Here is a 21,326-nt window from a genome sequence, read left to right on the forward strand (position 1 = left end):
TTATTAGTTGTTTCACTGCAGTCTTGTCTTAGTAACGAATATTGTTTTGAAACAACCAGTTTAAATGTAAAGTGTAAATTCTAAGCCTAATGGAACGTCAAAGGCTTGTCTGTAGATCTCTGAAGAGTTTTCTCTTCATTCCATCTCTGCAACCCTGATTTATGTAATACAATTGGAATGACACAGCTATGCAGGGGGTGGAAAGATGGCGAGCTTATTGCTCTTCAGAGTAGAACGATTACTTGTTTTTCTCTTGAAATAAAACGGGGTACACAACGTACAATTTTGATATTTTTCTGTGAGAGAATGAGTCATTTCTGCCCTCAGATTTCTTAAAACAGTAAACAACTGAGTCTTGCGTTGTATTTTTATGATTTCGATCAGTACCATTGTAAAGTCTACATCTGAAAAACACGTATTTTGACTGAACCAGTAATGCAATGAGTATTTTCTTTATCTTTTTTTTCATTCTCAGCGGATCATCTGTCTTTTGAAAAATGTGTTTCCATGTGGTGCAGCAGGCTTTTTACATATTTTCCCTTAATTGTACATTACATGTTGGACAAGCCTACTAAAAGAGTAGGCCTATGTTAGGTAGTAGACTCCAAAATATTTATGTTGGCTAGAATATGGTTATTTTGCAACACCCTGGGGTGACACAACTGTGCTTTGTCTCTTGTAAGTGTAATTAAAACAAATGATCAGTGCCGAAATTCAAAACACAATCTAAAACAGATGTCGTTTTTTTAACAACTCACAAAATCATTAATGAAAAGGATCACAAATCAAATGTGCCATACAGTGTAATTCTTAATCATAATGGTGCAGGAACATGGTCTTTTCTGGATACCCCCGAAAATAGAATGTTGAATATTCATGTTTACTATTAGATTAATGAGTACAAAGGCAAGTCTTAGGTTTTTGCTTCGTTTGTAAGATTTGACTAGTTGAAAAGATGACTGCATTTGATGACAGAAATTATCATTGTCAAGTCAGTTATGTGTAACATTTAATACAGTTTTTGAGATGTCTGAATTTTTTTCTGAAAACATGATAAACACCCATCAATTGACATCAAACTAAATGGCACATTTCTGCAAATGTTGGGACACACACATAGAAAAGTAAACCATGCTCAGTGAAGAGAGCCAATGCAGAAAAGTACTAATATTTTCACTGGAAGCCATCTAACACTAACATGCAATCACAAAAAACAACAACGCTAAGAAGTTGAAGTCAAGATGAATGTGTTTTTGCTGAATAGATGAAGATGTATGGTATATTCAACTCTTATGTTTCATATTTTTCTCAGGGTAAAACTAATTTACATTTCAAAGTTTTATTTATGAACATTGAAAAGCCAGACCATTACATAGCGGCATTGATATGCTTTATGGATTGCAATATGAGTTAGCAGTAAGTCCTAGAAAGTAGCCTACAACTCAGTGGGGTGGAGTGTAGGACCCTTGGGAAGGGAACTGTGAGAGCAAACCCACATGCTGTAAAACTAGAATCATACTTTGTAGTTAAATTTCACTTAAAGTATTCTATCTTTAATCATTATTGGACTTGATATATTCTGTTACCTATAAATAACTTTGTAATCTATTTTCCCGATTCTTAAGAGGGTCATCTATCTCTCCCTCTGTCCCTACCTCCCATCATGTATAAGATTCTATAAAACCAGCTGATCACTCCTCCAGATCACAAATCCAGATTGTTATCCAATGCCTTTTTAAACCATAGCACTCCTATGACATCATGTTGAATTGAAATATGCTCCGGTGTATGACTGGGCTCAGTGGGTATAATATTACCAGTACTGTTGCCTCAAATGAGAGTGAATGTGAGTGGGCTGTGGAGTTCAATTGATTCCTAGTAGAAGATGTCATATATTGTCAAGATGTTGCCACCACCCAAATATTTACCCATTAAACATTGTGCAGTGTTAGCAACACAGCCGTAACTTGTCAAGTACATGGCTCATTTCGAACATAGCCTTATGAACTGAATGTCATTGCTTTAGAACAAGAGCTTGCCTAGCGGTTACCTTGTGGCTTTGAAACAGAATAGAATTAGAACTGGACTCAAATACTCCGACCTTTTAGGCTTTCATTTTTCTGTACCTTGTACTGTCACAGAACCAAAACATCTATCTGGAGAGTTGTATCAGAACCCTCAGATACACGTTGGACACAAATAACCTTGGGATCGGTTTTTACAGACAATCATACAACGCATCTCTTATTTCAAGGCCTTGGCAAGCAGAAGGGGCACCCAATGAAGAGTCTATAGGTCCATGCAGGCCTTGTGTGTCTGTTCCTCTGGTCTCTACGTCTTGTGGTTTGGCTCTATTCACTGTCATTTCACTGGAATTTCCTGCCATCTGTACACAGTCGACATTTCACACAGATTTGCACCTGCTTGTAAATGTTGGGGTCTGCCAGTGTAGTGAAGTTTGGATAGAGGTGTCGAGACTATGGATTGAGCCTGTGTCGAGTTTAGAAGGACACAGCAGACCAGGTCTGTATGGACAGAGGAGGTGTCCATTTATCTGTTGTTGTTGCTGTGTAATCCCTTTCTACTGTGACATTTGGGTCTGGCCTGGAACTGGCCTGCCCTCTGAGGTTTCCTGAACAGCTCGTTGTGAATGAAGTCAGACTTCTGATTAGCAGCTCTGAGCCAAACACCTAACCGTGTCTGACAGTTGGCTGATGTGTGTTTGTGTGCATGCATGCATATGTTTGTCTGTGGTCAGATATATGTGTAAGCACAGCACTGTATGTCTCATACAGTGGAGTGTGCTCATTCAGTGACTGACTGTCCCAAGTAAACCATGTCAAACAGTTCCTGATGCGGATTAATGACACACTTGATGTGGCCATGAATGACTTCCAACTCAGCACTGAAACACACTTATTGGCTCAGTAATGGCAAAGTTATGTCAGATTTATAAACATTTAGCTTTGGTGTTACAGCGGCAGAGTACATTAGCTTCAGTATGGAGTATAAATATGGCACACATTTACCAGTATGTTCTTTCAAAACTTGATTGTTTATAAATCAGTTTGTTTGACTGCCAATTAGATCATTTTCATGCAGACTTGGATACACATACTTATTTCACTGTTATGCAAAACCTTTGTTGTAGAATAAAGAGTTGTATGTCAATCAAAAAGATAGAGTACGCTTTTATTTACAACTTACTAACATGCTACTAGCTTTACAAAATTTCAGATATACTGAGAATATGTTCTTGTTCCGAAACACAGTAAACCTGAATTATGCGAGTAGATTATACATTTAAGTTGCCCAATCTAGCATTTGGCAGTGATTTTATGCTTATTGGATCTGGAATGGTTTGGGTATTCTCATCACTTCTTTTTGTAGCTTTTTTTCTCGTAGTTGTGTTGCAGTTGAACACACATTTGACAGGAATGCAAAAAAGGGGACAGATTGAAGGAGTACACATTTGGTATACATTTTGATAGTCCTGAACTGCCACAGCTGTGTTTAGCTTCTTCTTTTTTTATATACATCTTACATCACATGAAGTCTGCTGTCCAAATAGGGACTTCATGGAACACAGATTCTATCTCTTCTTTCTAGATTTGAACCAGAGCTGTCTTTTAAAAAACAGACCAAAAAAGCATTTTTTCCCATTCCTAGTCCCAATAAAATGTATTTGACCATTAAATCATAGAACCTACTGTTTAGTTGTGATTCATCTGCATTCCAGTAGACAGTAACAGTTTAGTGAACTAAAGCCAATGCATCTGTTCCAGCAACCTGAACTCCTGTTTTTACATGGTTACTCATCGCACATGCTGAGTCCGTCCTTGTACACCACAACATTACCATGAGTGTTGCTCTGTGCTTGTAGACACATTTGGTGCTCAGCGGCCTCTCTAATTAGGATCTTAACCACATTTCCCCTGGATGGCCCCAATACATGATTCTGGTGTGGGGAACTTCAGCGATTTACTGGAAGAATCATAAAAGTGTAAACCAGAGCATACCAGGAAATGATGGGAATAACCTTAAACGTAGTGCCTCTATACTCTCCTAATGTTGATGTTGTGCTATTATCCGCTTGGGTTGGGTGTATAGGCATACCAGCGTTTTACTGTTTAGCTACAGAGTCACAGCCATGGAAGGTTCCTGACCTTCATAAAATAATTGATGAACATAAAAGCGACACAGAACACACAGCATCAATGCCTTACCCCCAACTTGGCCCAATGCACAGTAGAGCTACTGTGTAAGTGACGAAGACCTCTCAGAGACCTCGCTTTCCCAGCCTCATCTCTGTTACTGTAGGCTCGGTGGAGGGTAGTTAGTGATCTGGTCCATTACCCTCTCCTCTCCAGACTGGGTCCAGCAGTCTCATCTGGAGGAGGTTCCAGGCAATATGCCGTGGCACAAATGTCTGCCTGTTCCCCTGTCCGGAGTCAGGGTGGCCTCAACGGCTTCTTATAATGAACCGACCCCGTCAACCACTGGCCCTCAAAGAAAACCAAATATACACTAAGCACAGAGAGCCAAACTCAAACCCATTCTGATGGATGGCTGTTGACAAGGGTTTTCACTGTCCTGTTTGTTTGCGTAAAACTTTTGGCCCCACCTTTTGAAATGGTCACCTTGGTACATTTGCAGCAAACAGCTGTGGATGAAAGAAAGCAGGGGTCCGTAAAGGAGGGAATGTTGTGCTGTGTTGCACCGTTTCCACTCCCATCAACTCTGCATTGAAGACAGGTCATACTGGTGGAGAGGAATTTGGTTTCGAATAGGAAAAGTTCAAAGTTATAGTTAGTTATAATATATGTTATTCATCCCTGTATACCATAGGTGCATGTCCACTCTGAAGGTGAATGAGACTGTTATCAGACAACTGAAACCAATGTTTCTCAGATGAATATGGCTACCTGTTGTTTCTTCCATCCCTGTAGGACAGGGAGAGGACTAACATGGGTCCTCCGGACCTGGGTTCCCGAGATAGCCAGCTCACGCTGCCAGGCTTTGGCAGTGGGTTTGAGGACACAGAGGACCTCTCCCCGGCTCTAGTGTCTCCAGGAGGATTCTGTCCCCCGGTGCCGTCAGTTCATCCAGGGAGCCTGGGTATGTGCTGTGTCCCCAGGGCTTCCCTATCTCTAACCTCCTTAGGACTGGACCTCACCACCATCCTCTACTCGTCCTACAAGGCAGCAGGGTCCCACATCAACAGAACACTGGGAACCCCCAAACTTGAGAACTACCACCAGCCCACAACTGCTTACTTGGTTTCCACTTCCTCCTCCTTCTCTCCCTCCTTTTGTTCCCCCTCCTCCTCTCTCTCCCCTACTTCTTCACCGACGTCCATATATTTTCCCTCTTCCTCATCAGAGTTTCTGTGCTCTGGCTCCTCGATGTCCCTTATCAAAAGTGCTCCATTGCAGCAACAGCAGAAGCTTCCGGTGGAGTATCACACAATTGAGCCCCATCTGAAACAAGAGCCTGCAGATGAGTTCCCAGCCTGTGGGGGTGAGCTGTTTCAACTTGACCACCAACAAGGGGAGCTTTTCCAGTTCAACCACAATCTGGAAAAGGAACAGAGTCTTGCTGTCACTACACCCTGCAGGAACAGAACCTGTTCACCTCTCCAACCCAATAGGCTCCCAGGGCCCCCCAGGGAGGGCATCATAGATGACCAACAGGGTCTATCATGCCGCTGGATTGACTGCGGCGCCGCCTACAACCAGCAGGAGGAGCTTGTGAGGCATATCGAGAAGGCCCACATCGACCAGCGTAAAGGGGAGGAGTTTGCCTGTTTCTGGGCAGGTTGTGTCCGACGCTATAAGCCGTTCAACGCCCGCTACAAGCTGCTAATCCATATGAGGGTACACTCTGGAGAAAAGCCCAACAGGTGCATGGTGAGTCTTGCTTGTTCTAGTGCGTGTTGCTAATGTCCGGCATGACTTATCCATTTATGATGCGGGCAGGTTTAAATCCTATTAACTTCAATGGAATTATATTCTGACCTCAAGGCACAGTCCAGACAGGGCTGTTATGTTGAGGCTGTGTCTGAATGAAAGAGGGATGGTTCTTCCAAATGGTTTCCTCGTCTGATGACAGCTTTCCCTTACTCATGCATGCCAGGGGAACAAACTGGCCGTAGGCTGCAAGCTCCATAAATGGAGAATACTACCATACGCACAGAAGGATCAAGACATTAGAAGAGCAGTGGTCTGAATATCAATATCTAATACAGGTCTACATGTAGTCAGATGATTGATCTCCTCATGAACCTATCAGGACCAGATGTATATATACAGTAAACAGTATATATACTTTACTGACTCACTCCTAGCTGACTTGTTTCAACCAATATAATCATACTGTGATCCACCCTGAAGGCATCATGTTGTATTTTATATTGTACAATAATCCATTTAATGACTCATGATTCAAAACATATCCTTAGTGATTATTGTCGGGTGGAAACCATCTGTCCTGTGGTGACCTTGAGTTCTTGGCCAGACCAGACTCTGAGATAAAGGGTGGAGGCGGAGTCATTGTTTCTTTTCCCTCTCTAACGATTACACTTCAGTCACCAAGTTGTGTCACCCATTGATATTTAATATAGGGAGTGCTGGAATAAACTTTCACCCATGGACCAATTTCATATGAAATTAAATTAGTTCATTAAAGGGCCTATTCTAAGAACGACCTGTAAATATTAACTTGGAGTTTAGCCACCTGACAGATTAATAAGATTAAATAAACACTAAAAAGCATCACCACAGAAACGACTTATTAGCCTCGCTTGAATAACTTACATAAAACCATGCTGTGGAAGAGGTAATTTAATTTCAAAAAGTTGTTGAGCCAAAACCCCCAAATTAAGTCATACCGATTGCAACGACGGAAAACGAATGTGTCTTATGAATAAACTCTGTGTATTTTAATGAATTCTTCTGGTTTACCACCACATAAAGTCAGACCCCAAATCAGGTCTATTATTCAGATTATAAACAAGTGCTTAGTAGGTATTTTGTAGTTGCTCTTGAAAGACCGAACCATGTGTATCCTCGTAGTTGTCAGGATCTTTACTCTTTAGATTTAAATAAGTGTCCTATTCAGTGTGTTGGACCTGGAAAATAATAGCAAAAAATCCCACTTTCACTACACTGCACAAGCATACAGAGATAAATTATGTGATGGCACGGAAACTAAGTACATAAAACTATTAAATCTGAGGGCTTATAATAAACTGTTTAATTTTAGCAGGCAGCAATGGTTCAGCCTTTAAAACCGTAGTAGGCATGGACTGATGTAAAAAAAAATATTTATTTGAAGCCAGTAGTAGTATCAGGCAGCAAACCTGAGTGTAGTTCACCCAAAAGGTCAAGTGACAAAGATGTCTGGAAGCTCAGGAGGCGTCTCTTCCTGTTGTAGCTGTTTTGATTGAAGGCTTCGTTAGCTTGCAGGTTGTGATGAGGAACCCTTCAGCCTGATTTGCAGGCTAACAGATCCTAAACGTTGTTGAAGTCAATTGGGTGGATGACATTTATCGACTCATTGGTAAGACCAATGACGTGGTAAATCTAGGAAAGAAAAAGGTCAAATGTTTACGCAAGCCCAATATATAACTTGTTTGAATACCATTTCAGACAAATGAAATATTGTGAAACATCTTCCGTTTTTACAGTATGTGGTTGCTATTTAGTGGAGTAAGGTACTATCAGGAACAGCCCTGTATCTGTCTGTGAGCCATCTAATAGTCTTGCCTGCTGAGTATGTTATTACTTTCTTTTACTGGCGCGTGTCCAAGAGCAATGATTTTACCAAACCTACCACAGCCTTCTGGAACACTTCTCTCCTCTGTGCGTGTGTGTGTGTTTGTGTGCGTGTGTCTATCTGTGTGTGTGTGTGTCTATCTGTTTGTGTGTGTGTGTGTGTGTGTGTGTGCATTACACAGTTTGAAGGCTGTACCAAGGCTTTTTCCCGTCTGGAAAACCTGAAGATTCACCTGCGGAGCCACACAGGGGAGAAGCCCTACGTCTGCCAGCACCCCGGCTGTCTCAAGGCCTTCAGCAACTCAAGTGACCGCGCCAAGCACCAGCGCACTCACTTGGACACGGTTAGCACACTTTTAGAAGCTGCATACACCATACTATGTGTGTCCCTTGATATGTGTGCTGACACTTCGTTTCGCAACTCTCCCAATCACTCTTTCTCTGAATTTATTTCTTGCATTCCCTTCCTGTAATTCACTTTGTGACATGCAATAAGTAAAGATATCACACAGACGCATGTTGAAACATCCAGCTAGAACGTGCTGCTCTGTTTTCGCTGCTCCATCCCAGAAACCACAGGGCTTTTATTTACTGCCGCTGCAGAGCAGAGGACCTTAGGAGTAATCCAGGAAAACAGATATCCCCTTTCACTTTAATGACCAGGGATAATATGTGGCCACTGCAAGGCACTCAACTGGTGTTACGATATGTGGCATTGAGTATTTTGGTGCCCATGTGTGGGTTTTACACCAGCAAATAAAGATTTGGCAATCGACATCTGATACATTTGAATTCTTGAGTCAACATTTGGTGAAATTTTACAAAGCAACATTTTTTTAACTCATATTCAAGATTTTGAGTAAATTCTTATGTATTATGTTTGAAATCAAACTCCTCTTTTAGAGACTGACCATCTTCTTCTTTTAATTTTAATTTTGACTTGAATATTCTATTATCCTTTGTCATGACATATTAAACATGTTTTCTTGCCCTCTCTTTGTATTGTCCTCTCTTTCCACTTTTGCCCTGATTTCCCAGCTGAAAGGTACAGTATACAGTTAGCTTCACCTTCCGCTATACAGCACATTGTGTAAAATATTAACAATAAAAGGATTTGCAACTTTATACATTGGTGTGCTAAAGTAACTGGTGTATATGGAATATGCTGATTTAGCTTTGTGATACCCTGTCCCCTGTCACACACCTGTTTTTCTTTCTTTCCTTTTCCTCTATTTGTTATTGTTTGTCACTCTATCCCATAATCCTGCCCTTGTCCTGGTGACATTCAGAAGCCCTATGCGTGTCAGATCCCAGGGTGCACCAAGCGCTACACGGACCCTAGCTCTCTGAGGAAGCACGTCAAAGCGCACACTACCAAGGCACTGCAGGACCGTACACCCAAGGTACTGACACTGACACTGAGACAGAGACTGCGAGACAGACAGATACATTTATGAAAAAGAAGGGGGATGCAGGTGAATGAGACAGCGAGATTAACATGAGCACAAAGCTATGGATGGATGAAGACAAACATGTGGAAAGAAAAGAGTTGTGTATGTATGACAGTGAAAATAAACCGTTAAATTCAGCACATCATTTTTTTGCTTGTTCTTTGGATGTCAGAATAGGAGGTCTATTGTTCTACTTGATCTGGGGCTGTATGTGTTGTTCAGCACATGAGCAATGCTGAAGCCCATGGGGTATTCCTATGCCTGGCGTGTTTTAAGCAGAAACATGTGTGTTTGTATGTTGTGACATCGCTAATAAACTGTGGACTGAAGTAACCTCTGTAATGCTTGAAGAAACCTTCAAATGTCAAACAGGACTTCATCAATGCAACTACTTGCAGCTTGCGCTTCTTCAAAGAGGTGTGTCACCTCTACTAAACTAATTTTTTGGGTTAAACAAAACATTCCCTTGGAGATTTCCTTTGAGAAAACCAAATGTTTTGTAGTCTCCAGGGGATCTTCCGAAAGCTCTGAAAATTGAAATTGATTATTTTTCAAAATTCTTTGTTTTAACATTTTATTTGGCTTGCAACATACTTTAGTATTCTTTCATGATGTTCTGTCAAAATGAGAACCAGTCCCTGTTGAGTAACATGAGGGAAAAACCCTTTCCAGTGTATTTTAATGTACTGTGTGACTTGAAACCAAAGAATGTGGCATCACTGATAGCACACTTTGATACATATTAGTATTTACTCTTCATACACAGTGTGTGTTCGGGCAGGTCCAGGTGCCATCCCGACCAGAGTCCAATATTCTGAGTGAGTGTCTGGCCAGACAGCATCGCCACAGTTCCCTTCACCATTCTAATGGGAACGCAGGCTCAAGGTCCCCTCTCCCAGGCTTGGAGGAGTTCACAGGTGTGTTCTTTAGAGAGAAGCAGTGTACAGAATTATGGATATTCCAGAGTGTGTTATCTCAATCTGTCAGATCCTGAAAACCATTCATGCTTGGAAACGGTTACCATTTCACACTGATACTGTTATAATCTTCTCCCTTCTTTCTCTCTTTCCCACTTCTTCCCTCTTATGCCTCATAATACGAGAATATACCTTGTCTAATTAAAAGGCACTGATTTGTGGGCACTTTGGCTCTCTCTTAGACAGTACTGCACACTCTCCAAGAGGGTTTTGCAGCCAGACTTTTTTATTCATGTTGAATGGTTGAACCCAGCTCAAAAAGCTGTCAGGTGCATTGAGGCTGTGCTGGCAGAGGACTGACAGGAGCGTCCAGGAGAGCTGTCTATTCCTATTACCTCAAACTACTCACAGTTATACCCAAACGGCCTGTGGGGGAAAGCCTTCCTACTCCATAGAAAGAACTCTGCTTATTGAAAGAGAAACAAGCATGCCAGTGTTTAACATTAAGGATCCCTCAGAGAGAAGCCTCTGTTCTTATCAACCACAGCCAGTGTACTTCAGTCTACCATGTTACGTATGAACAGCAATATTGCCATTTGCAGTATCTAAACCGATCAGCTTTTATTTCTTCTTTCCAGTGAATTACTATAGTAATATAATCTACATTACAAGTGATGCTGCATTAGAAGTTTCAAAGCATAGTGTTTTTGCTGTTTTGATGTGTCTCGCTTGTCTTTCAGGCTTACACACTGTGTCCAGCATCTCCAATAAGAGAGCTGGTTCTGGGCCTGGTCCTCTCACTCTAGACCCATGTTATAGACTCCAGGGACTGGAGGGATGCTTTAGTGCCAACAGCCCTCAGCATGACCCATCGTCAATGGACACCCAAGGAGAATTCAAAGAGGGGTAAGCACAACTAGTATTACCAGATACAGGTAACAGTTTGCTTTCTATTCCAGCTCTATCGAGAATTCTTAATTTTTACAGAAATCATAATTTGTCTCAGTTAACAGGAATCTGACACGCACTGACAAGATGCGGGACATAAGGAACTGCTTCATTTAACAATAATATATTCATCTTCAGGACTTTTTGTTGGACATAAATGCCACTGATATGTGCTTATGCTTGCTTGAACGGGACAACAAATTTTATCATCAGAGTTTGCAGCATGACTTTTTGGGGAAACTGCTTATTGGGTAATAGGCCACATTACATGCACGGTTAACTGTGAAGCATTCTATCTAACCCAGTGAAAAGTATTATTGAGACGTTCAAAAAGACCCAGTTTAATACTTTAGGTCAACGGTCTTCAGACCGCTTACTGTGGCTTTAAATTAAGTATCTGCTTTTTTGCAGTTTTTTTGCAGTTGGAGACATTCTGCATTAAATAGTAGTATATGAAGATAAGAAATTACAGAAATGTATTATGGATTTTATACTTTTATGTAATAAGCTGGGAATTTGTACTGTACCAGACTGAACAACGGTCAGACACGGTTCTGTCATGTTTTATTGTATACGGTATGACTAAGTTACTCTGTTTACCTTGATATCTGTTGTATCACATGCAAATATGAACCAGCACCAGTTTAAATCTGTGTACAATCTGCCTATTTATATGTGTATGTAGACGCAGGATGTTCTAGAATCCCTGTGGAACCTATATGATGCCCTGCCAAAGCCAACAGCAGACAAGCACTTGTTTTTCCCCAAACGGTTTAGTAAGACATTAAACATTTGAAAGTAAATTATCTTTGCTTTACAGTGCGCCAAGCATTAGGCTCTGACCTCATAGCCCACTGTGTATTTACTCTGGCTGAAACTAGGCATTTTAAGTCCTTTTAATTATTTAATGCTGCTGGGATTCAGGGGCCCATGTTGAAATGTGTCCGTCAGCATGTATTTGTGATGTGCGGTGTTTGTGTAATCTGTGGTGGAGGGAAGTGTACCAGGGCTGGTTTTAGGCCTGGAGATCCATTAGAGGTAAAAACAGGGATGTGTCTTAGAGGCTCCTTCATACCAACACAGTGGAGTGGCTGCAGCCTTTTGATCGACATGGACATGGGTACTGGGGATACAATCTGAGATAACCATCCAATATAGTAGCATATTGGCACATAAAAAAAGTGGTGCAATCATGTCATCAACTTAGACCTATGGATCAATTACTGATTAGACTGGCCACATGATCGGAGTGTGCAGTGAGCTTCATGATGAAATGGAATATCGTGCCCAGTGACGTTGGATACAGATAAGAGACATACACACACATGCACTTTATCAACAACTCCTTAGTCCCCTTAAACTACTCACTGTCTGACAGGAGGGCCATAAACTTGCATTGGTAGTTATAGTTAAATATAACTTGGAATTTGTTAGATAGCTAAGTTTAATTTTACACAGGCCATGGAGGATTTCTCTCATTCCTACTGACGACTGTGTGGGAAGGCAGCTGGCAGTGGTTAGCTAGTGATTCACTGAGTCTTGAGTGGGGGGTGGGGTGGGGGGGGGGGGGGTCAGTTGTAAAAATATGAACAGTGTAACTGTTTCCTGAGTTTGTGCTGACAGATATTCCCGTAAGACTGCTCTCTCTATCTCTCTTTCTCTCAATTTTTCCTCACTTCTCTTCTTGTCTCTTCTTTTCTCTTCTATTTTATCCTCTGTTGTTCCGCTCTATCTCTCCTCGTTCTCTCTTTCTCGTTCACTCTCTTCTTTCTGAAATCCCTTACAACTCAGTATGGGCACCCTGACCACAAAGGATAGAATGAGCTTGCAGACCACAGAGCACATTGCTCAAAAATCATAGCAATGTGGCTGCAACATTGCAAGAATTTTAAGTGCTGGAACATATTATATTGCTTTGAGTTCAGGTCAGATCTACGTGAGCTGGATGATCATTCTGGATCAGCCATGCGGAATTCAGAGAAGGTTTGGATTCTTGGAGCTCACAGTCATAATGGCACAGTGATGCATGTTTATTTCAACAGTCTTAGTATATCAAAGCACACCTTGTTTACATAACCTCAATCAAATACTGTTTTATTCCCTAGCCAACCCACAACCATCTGTGTATTATATCAGCATTGGTGGAAAAAAGTAGAAGTTATTCAATTGAGTTTTTACTGTATTTTCCCATCTAAAACATTGCCTGTGAAATTTAAGGTGATGTCTTTGCACTTAGGGAATGGGAAATAAAACAAGCTTGGGAACCTAAATGATAGATATGTAAAGAAATCTCCAAACATTTGCTTTTTATAGCTAGTCACATCTGAGAATGGGGGAGCTCTGTGCCAGTAGACGTCAGTATCACTGACAAGTTCTGGCTTGTTTATGAACCCCACTAAAACCCTGCTTGCAGCAACCAAGGCCATCTGCACCCCAGGCACCAATACACTACAGCATCCAACAGAACTCACAAGCCCACATGAAATTATTAGTACATGCTCTTTGAAGGTGAGAAACTCAAATCGGAATACCAGACTGGCTGTTTAAGTTGCGTATCTCCTTGGAGAGCAATTCCCTTTGCCTTCATTTTTTCTACTGGACTCCACTGAGTCACACGTTTCCATGTTGAGTCAGAGTTGTGTGTGCACAGTCAGCACATTCTTCCTGTGTAGTGATGGATACTGCTCCACGGAAGTCTCCGGTACAACCCCCCTGCCCTGCTCAACATCCAGTGTGTTTTATTGGGATACATGACCAGGATCATTGCAACTTTGTATTTGGTGTTCGTCCTTTTTTTTTAGGTTGGTGCCCCTGTATGTGCCTGAGTGTTTGAGCCCTGTGAGGACCCCAGCAGACTGCCCCCCAACGCCTGACAGGTATAGAGTCTACCCCCACCACCAAGACCTGCTGTCAGAGCCCCCAGGTACTCCTACTCAGTCGACCGTAAGAGTCTAGTGCTAGCATATGTCTTGACATGCTCAACTGATGTATCACACAGATGGCATCCTTCTCCCCTCCTCTCCTATCTCTCTCGTCTTTCCCCTTCTGTCTTACCAAGGCTGTCGTTACGGGGAGGAGAAGATGGTCCCTTCTATGAACAGTGGAGCTTTTGATCAGAGCACCTATTCTGTACACCCCTCAGTGTCGCCCTCTGCAGGTTGGTCCACAGTATTCTCTACATCTTGACAAATTATATTAACAGGGGTTAACCAGACCCATTAGACTACAAATGGACTTCTTTAACCCCACTTTGCATCCAAGTGTTTTGCTTCAAACCAGCCAAAAACAAGCACTCTCACTCGCAACTAAAATGTAATGTTCTCCTTTACTTTAGGCTTTGACTTGGTGCAGGACCTCCAGGGCCAGACAGGAGGGGGCCACGCCTTCTCTCCATGCCCAGACCTCTACCAGGCAGGAGGGTTTGACCGCTGTCTCAGTCAGATATACTCTCTCTACTTAGATTCATGAAGAGGGGAGCCTATAGAATCCAACCCAGACATTGCTGTGATCTGGATGATCACACTGCCTGAACTGAGGTTTACCTTGCTTGATGGGGATCTATGGGTACTATGTGGAGAGTACCAGAGACTGGACTGAGGACTCCAAATGGCAGGGAGGATCCAGGGATGCATCTCATAGAGCCAGGCAGTGTGTATGTCTCTCCCTCTATGTCTATAGTCGCTATCTCTCTGTTTCTGTACTCCTGTAGCAATGTCGTCGTGTTTGAAAGGATTCAGGAATTGTGTGTGGCATGTCTGTGTGAGGGGGGGGGGGGGGGGTCTTTGTTTACATTTCTTTTATTGTGTACACATTTCTTTTCTTTGTTGACTGTTTAACAGTCATATCATGCAGAACATGTTTACATTTCCCAATAATCAAATAACTTGTTTTTAAAATGTAGGCCTATCATTGGTTACCACAATTTTCACCATTCTTGTGTAAAATGTATTATTTTAATTGTAATTATATTGATTGTGTCATTGTAAGTTGATGATGCAGAGTGAATGATGCAGCAGAGTGAAACAACATTTTAAATCAAGGTAGGATATTTCGGTTGTAATTAGTTGTATATACCTTCTCCTACACTGCCATCTAGAGGTTTAAAGTAAAATATGTTCTGTCCAGGCAGTTAGTTGAAATGACAATATCTGTGGGGAGTGCTTATGCAAACAAACTTAAAAATTACTTGGTTGATTTTTCATTGTTTACTTTTGCTTTTGTTGCTTTACAGTATTAATGGTTACACAAACCTTTTAGAAAAATGTGTATTATTTCATGATAAGACAAATATCTGCATTGTATTGTATGCAAAGTCCTTTCAGTTCTAGAATACAGGTATATTGTTTATGACTATGACAGCATCATGAACAGTTTTCATGCCTCTCAAACTGAAACAAAGATGGCATTCATAATGGTATTCACCCACTGGAATGTACATTGTGCTGTCACACAGAAAGACAATATGCCTGCCAACAAAACAGGACCAAGTCCAGCATTCACTCTTCTCCAACACTCACACTCTTAACATTCCTGTTTGGAAGGTAGGTAATTTCCAACGGCATCACACAGTATCCTCTTGTAGGATGTGGTAGTTGACAAGAGGTACTGTATATTAACCGTTAGTCAGAGAAATGTCACATCATCTTGGGACTCCACCCAGCACCACTGGGCATCGTAGCCCAAAAGCATCTCACAAGAAGGCACACTCTGTTCCTTCTCCTCCGTGTTGCTCGCAGAAGCCCTCAGAGTCTCCTCAGGGAGGCTGCAGTGAGCCGTCCCAGTTTCTCCTGTCTGGACTTGGCCCCCTCCTGCCACGCCTCTTCCCGTGTCCCTAGAGAAGACCGTTCTCTTAGGTTCTAATCCTGTCCACTGTGGGGCCTGTTGTAGTGGATCCTGCTGGCACAGCTGTTTGGTATTGACTGGGTGGGTGGTGGTGGTGATACAGGGGCTAGTGCTGGGCCATATCTGACCAGAACCACCTGTAGAGAAGCAGAGAGCCAAATCTGAAGGAGGTCTCTTGTCGGGGGACTTGTCAGTAGTCATGTTGAAGTAGCTGTGGCTAGAGCAGACCCTGTCAGGTTCTTGCTCTGGTTCTTTGCTGGGCTTGGTTGGATCCTGGATGCCCGTCAGGGTCGGGCTTGGGCCCTCCCCAGGGGACATGCCTGGAGCTGAATCTGCAAGGCTGCACTGGCTGCCTGTCGGGCTGCTGCTGGCCAGGGTACCCTGCTCCTCCAGCAGCCAGCGCACAGCCTCCATGCCCTCATGCACCACCACCAGCTGGCGCAGGATTTTCACGTCTGCAGCCCGCAGACACTCCTGCAGGGCGCGGGCAGGAGAGGTATACAAAACAGCAGTTAAAAATGAGATGGGATTTAGCAGAGAAGAAATTAGAGGTTTGTCACGCATGAAGGAGAATTAGTGGATGACGAGAAGGAGGAGGGGAGGGATGAGAAAGTGGGGCATGAGGGCAGAGGAATGTGGAGATAGAATGTAGAAAATGCTTGAGAGAGAATGAGAGAAAGGGCAGGGTGTGGTGTAAGAAGAACTGTCAATGACTGACATGATAAACAAACACTTGTAGGTGAAGTGGCAGTTACTAATACTACACCCTCTAAGACGCTCTGCATAAGAGCGTCTGCTAAAAGACTACATGTAATACAGTATATGCAAGCACCTGCGGTGGGATAACCCTAAGCGAAAAACATGGCAACAAAGAGCAATGGTTAGCTCCCAATAAGTTGTAAACTGTTATGATATTTAATAGCTTTCACTCACACCAGGCAAACACACCTTCAACGTACACGTTATATGTGGGCATAAAATGTGAAATAACAAAGGAAATGCTCACCATCTCGAATTTCAAATGATTGATCTTGTCATTTAAACATTCTCCCCCAGTCCCGTTTTCTTTCATTTGAAGGCATTCCGAACTCTCCTCTGTGCGACGCGCAGCATCCTTCATCCATCTCAAAATGACATTTGGCGTTTTCGTCCCAATTTTGTTTTCAAACTCTTTTAATTCAGGAAACGAGTTGTAAACGCTTTCTTCTTCCATTATAAAAACCGATCTACATGAATAACACAAATTGGACCAACTGTTGATAGGCTACAAGGGACGATACAATTCGTAAATAGTTGTCTAAGCAATGTGAATAAACATAAATGGGGAAAAGTGACATGCAACGCCAAGCCGCGTATCAATATAGCCAACAGGTCAAGCTAAAAGCACGTTTAGTAAACTTGCAAAAGACTCATGAGCGTTCCGTTCCTGAAAAATCCACGATCAACCAGCGCTCTATTGAAAACAGCTTTTCCAAATGGAGAATGTCGATGGCCAGGTGAGCAATGCAAAAAAAAGTTACTGGATGTTGCTAATTGCATAGCCTGGTTTGTACAAACATTACCCTTTGCTGTAGTCTGCCCGTGTAAATACAACAGCTCAAAGGCTGAAACTTCCACACACCCTCGGCACAAAAGTAGGAATTCAGTTTATGTCAATGGGAGGTAGTCAAAAAACATAACTCAACTAGTGCGCAATTATCGGGCGCTGACGGGCATAAACAATGTAACATGTATACAGGCCTGTGGAGATTTAATAACGGTTTACTCCTTTAATTTGTATCTACGTATCAAACCAATCCATATCACGAACATCAAAGGCGGAATGGAGAGTCACTAATGCGGTGCATTGTCATGACGTAATGACTAGTTAATTAACTGACGTCTTTCAAGGAGTCTTCAATGAGAGGGCGCGAGAGCAATGGAGAGCAAAAGGTTCCTGGGGGCTCCATTCGGGAAGCAGTCTACAAGGTTCAAAAACATTAATAAAAGTGATTTCATATTTTTAAAGAACGTCATAGTTATAGAAAAAGTAGTATGTACTAAAACTAATGATTGTAAAACTAGCAAATGTTTGCAAACCTTTACTGACTTACATTTTCTTGTAAGGTTTGATGTTTCAGTAGTGCACCCATCCACAAATAAAACTGGATCCTTCTCTGAATTCAGCCACTACAAGAAGCTGATAAATAAACAGGTAAATATAAAACATGTGGAATGATACACTTTTCAGTAAGTAAAACTGTAACCTTAGACAACCACCTGCCATCACCCAGGCATTCTAAGAATAACATAAAAAGTTAGGATTGTTGTTGGACGTGTCATAATACAAAGTCCATCCCTCTGTCAGGAGCGTGAGCAGGGACCAGGTAAGTTTGAGGTGGCCACAGGGAGCCAGAATCCACAAGTAGGGGTGCAGCATGCTAAGGGGCTTGGATGGAGCAGAGTGCAGGAGAAACCCCAGCAGACTCAAATCCCTAGCATGCTCTACAGGGACGTATGGCTGGCCAAGCATCAACTGGTGAGGGACTCTCTAATAGACACAGTTATTTATAATACTCTACCATGTTGCCCTACATGGCTGCAATGGTGCCACAGAAATGAGGGCAACCGTATTCAGACCCCATATTTTGAGGTTAGACCCAATAGTTTGTATTATGACTGTGAACTATAAGTCATGAAGTAATTTTGTGAATGGAGCTTTGTACTGTCATGTTAATCTCAGAGTGCCAGACAAAGAGCAGTTATAGAATTTCACATCGATATGCGGTTTCATCATCTAGAAAACCAAGATGGGCCCTGGGAAGTATAACATTCCAGACTTCACTGAGCTCCAGAACAGGAAGCCACACAGCGTGAGAGGAGTGTGTGACAGTAGGGAGGAGAGATTCAAAGACTACACAAAGGTACCTAAGACCACCAGCAGAGGGAGACTTGTACCAGCACACCAATGGGCGTTAACCTGTAGGGATGTACTGTAAGTGAATTAGAACCAGAATACCTTTGTCTTCCACAGAAACCAGCAGTGGGACCAGGGTCTTATGGTAAGGGAGGCATCCCTTCTGCCCTGCTTGATGAGAAGAGGAGGATGCCAGTTGGAACTTGTCCAACCATTGACTTTAGTGCTGGGGTTGAGCGCTTTCCAGAGCGCTTAGTGGTGAGTATCCACATAATCCCCAAGGATTGCTTAACTGTAGTCAAATATACTGTCATTAAATTGTAAACAACATTTGTTTTTGTCATTGTCCAGGATTCTGGCTTGTATCCTGGAACTTATAACTTTAAGAGTTTCACTGAGCTCATCCTAAACCACAAAGTCAGTAAACGAGGACCTTATGACCTGTTCAGCGCACGACGGGAAAATCCAATCATCTGTGGATATTTTTCTTCCCCGGTAACACTTAATGATAAAAGAATGCTCCATCAACAAAAGTTATAATGGAACTGCTGGTGTAGTATGCCCAAATAATAATTGATTTCATACTCAATTGAAAGTTAAAGATTCATATTAGAGCAGATTTGACCTTGACGTTTAGCCAGTCTGTATATGGGGCTCTGAAGACCACTTGATGGGCTGATTATAAATAACTGGGTTACTTTGCTGCCGTGTCCTAGAAAAATGCCCATATGAATCCAGGGACCTTTTATGAGCCTGCCAAGGACATTTGGGAGGACCTTCAGAGGCCAGAGAATAAACTCAAGGGCAAATTCAGGATTACAGATCAGTATCCCGAGCAAGCTAGAGAAGTAAACTATGCTCCCTTCTTCCACCACCATCACCTTTAATATTACAATTATATAGATAGTTACCTTATGCTATGGTGTTGAACTGTACCATCTGACCTCACAAATACACATCTACCATCAACCAACCGACCATCCCAACAGAAGCATTCTGGTCCTGGCTTGTATGAGCCGTTTCGTTTACCTAAAGTGGAGAACCGCAACCCTCCCCCATTCCTGTCCTCCACACCTCGCATCACCAAGAGGGTTGAGAGGCTGATGCAGGGCAACTATGTGAGTCATTACCTTCCTCAACTGTCCATTTTCTTTCCTTCTAGAGAAGATAATCCCCAGGTGAAGGGGTTGGATCAGAGGAGAAATGACACAGATATTTTCCTCTTTTTGCAGCTTGGCAAACAGATTACATGTGCTTACTTTGTTTGTAGTTTGTTGTAGATGTAGTGTGATGTATGATTCTATACCATGCCTTTTGTTTATGTACTGTTGATGTGGTTAAATAAAGCACATCCCGTGTCCTATCCTCCCCTCCAGACCACGGTTGGTGTTGGGTGTTACAACCTGGCTAAGAGGCAACCCCCAACGAGTCAGAGGACCTCCAACTTCGGCTACCGCTACATCTTCAAGTCTCGCACCCCCAGATACCTGCAGAACCTTGATCAGGACAACTACAACCAGTGAGACACAGCCTCAGTTCTCTCTGTGCATATCCTGTACAATTACAAAAGATTTGCAATGTGAACTGATACATCTCTTGCATTTCTTCTTGCCCATGTCTCCCACCCACTCCCACCATACTCTCTCTCTCTCTCTCTCTCTCTCTCTCTCTCTCTCTCTCTCTCTCTCTCTCTCTCTCTCTCCTCTCTCTCTCTCTCTCTCTCTCTCTCTCTCCCCCTCTCTCTCTCTCCCTCTCTCTCTCTCTCTCTCTCTCTCTCTCTCTCTCTCTCTGTCTCTCTCTCTCTCTCTCTCTCTCTGTCTCTCTCTCTCTCTCTCTCTCTCTCTCTCTCTCTCTCTCTGTCTCTCTCTCTGTGTTTCAGGGAGAAGCTGAAGCCCACGAACATCCCCACACATTGCAGGGTTTACTTCCGGCCACCAGATCAGGCTGTGAAGACCACAGTGTCAGATTCCTGGAAGTAAGAGGGTTTTAGTCCCTGCTCAACCTTTAGCAGAACCTTTTGTTCATGCTGGTCCCCTCCTTTCCCCAGTTGAATGACTAAAGCATGAGGATTTTAAGGAAATAAATCATATTGAAGGACATCTGAGCAAATGGAAACTGGCATGTTGTGTTTTCAACAGCCAGTGGATGGCAGCAAAACTTTAGGACCGATTCTTGTGAACAGTAATACCGTTTTTCTTGATTGCTAAGACACATTTCTTGAAACATTCACCCATTTTCTCAAAACTGTAAACACAAAACCTCATCTTCAAATACTATTTAAAAAACCTCTAAATCCTTTTGCAAAATGAAACTTTCGCCTCAAAACAGTTTTACCTGTGCTCAAAATCAAACTTTCGCCTCAAAACAGATTTACCTGTGTTCAAAATCAAACACTGCTCTCAAATCATAAACAAAGTGATCAAAATGATATACACTATCAATCAGTCAGTAAACAATACACCAAAAAATCGCAAACACATTGTTCAAAACATATAGT

The 21,326-nt window shown here is 42.3% G+C and overlaps 3 protein-coding genes across 3 annotated transcripts; 2 read left to right on the forward strand and 1 right to left on the reverse strand.

Annotated features, from left to right (window-relative positions):
- The first annotated feature begins 4,967 nt into the window (after positions 1–4,967).
- On the forward strand, positions 4,968–14,822 carry LOC136959412 (zinc finger protein GLIS1). The gene is made up of 8 exons (XM_067253739.1): positions 4,968–5,909; positions 7,958–8,119; positions 9,065–9,178; positions 10,008–10,143; positions 10,884–11,049; positions 13,893–14,014; positions 14,150–14,248; positions 14,426–14,822. Exons 1-8 carry the CDS (start codon positions 4,968–4,970, stop codon positions 14,557–14,559), a joined length of 1,875 nt encoding a protein of 624 aa, XP_067109840.1. The 3' UTR covers positions 14,560–14,822.
- Positions 14,823–15,714: 892 nt separating this feature from the next.
- Positions 15,715–17,005, reverse strand: LOC136958857 (leucine rich adaptor protein 1-like). The gene is made up of 2 exons (XM_067252976.1): positions 16,940–17,005; positions 15,715–16,407 (listed from the first exon to the last, which is right to left on the reverse strand). Exons 1-2 carry the CDS (start codon positions 17,003–17,005, stop codon positions 15,715–15,717), a joined length of 759 nt encoding a protein of 252 aa, XP_067109077.1.
- Positions 17,006–17,851: 846 nt separating this feature from the next.
- Positions 17,852–20,808, forward strand: LOC136958858 (ciliary microtubule-associated protein 2-like). The gene is made up of 8 exons (XM_067252977.1): positions 17,852–17,901; positions 18,040–18,127; positions 18,947–19,087; positions 19,181–19,324; positions 19,546–19,677; positions 19,819–19,947; positions 20,206–20,348; positions 20,709–20,808. Exons 1-8 carry the CDS (start codon positions 17,852–17,854, stop codon positions 20,806–20,808), a joined length of 927 nt encoding a protein of 308 aa, XP_067109078.1.
- Positions 20,809–21,326: the final 518 nt, after the last annotated feature.

This window comes from Osmerus mordax, chromosome 16 (assembly GCF_038355195.1).
Source record: "Osmerus mordax isolate fOsmMor3 chromosome 16, fOsmMor3.pri, whole genome shotgun sequence".
NCBI lineage: Eukaryota > Metazoa > Chordata > Actinopteri > Osmeriformes > Osmeridae > Osmerus > Osmerus mordax.

Coding starts and splice junctions, on each gene's coding strand:
- LOC136958857 (XM_067252976.1), bottom strand. CDS start 17,005: ATGAAAGAAAACGGGACTGGGGGAGAATGTTTAAATGACAAGATCAAT. Junction 16,408..16,939: donor ATCATTTGAAATTCGAGATG/GTGAGCATTTCC, acceptor CGCGCCCTGCAG/GAGTGTCTGCGGGCTGCAGA.
- LOC136958858 (XM_067252977.1), top strand. CDS start 17,852: ATGGAGAGCAAAAGGTTCCTGGGGGCTCCATTCGGGAAGCAGTCTACA. Junction 19,678..19,818: donor ATCCCGAGCAAGCTAGAGAA/GTAAACTATGCT, acceptor CCATCCCAACAG/AAGCATTCTGGTCCTGGCTT. Junction 20,349..20,708: donor GATCAGGACAACTACAACCA/GTGAGACACAGC, acceptor TCTGTGTTTCAG/GGAGAAGCTGAAGCCCACGA.
- LOC136959412 (XM_067253739.1), top strand. CDS start 4,968: ATGGGTCCTCCGGACCTGGGTTCCCGAGATAGCCAGCTCACGCTGCCA. Junction 9,179..10,007: donor TGCAGGACCGTACACCCAAG/GTACTGACACTG, acceptor GTGTTCGGGCAG/GTCCAGGTGCCATCCCGACC. Junction 10,144..10,883: donor AGGCTTGGAGGAGTTCACAG/GTGTGTTCTTTA, acceptor CTTGTCTTTCAG/GCTTACACACTGTGTCCAGC.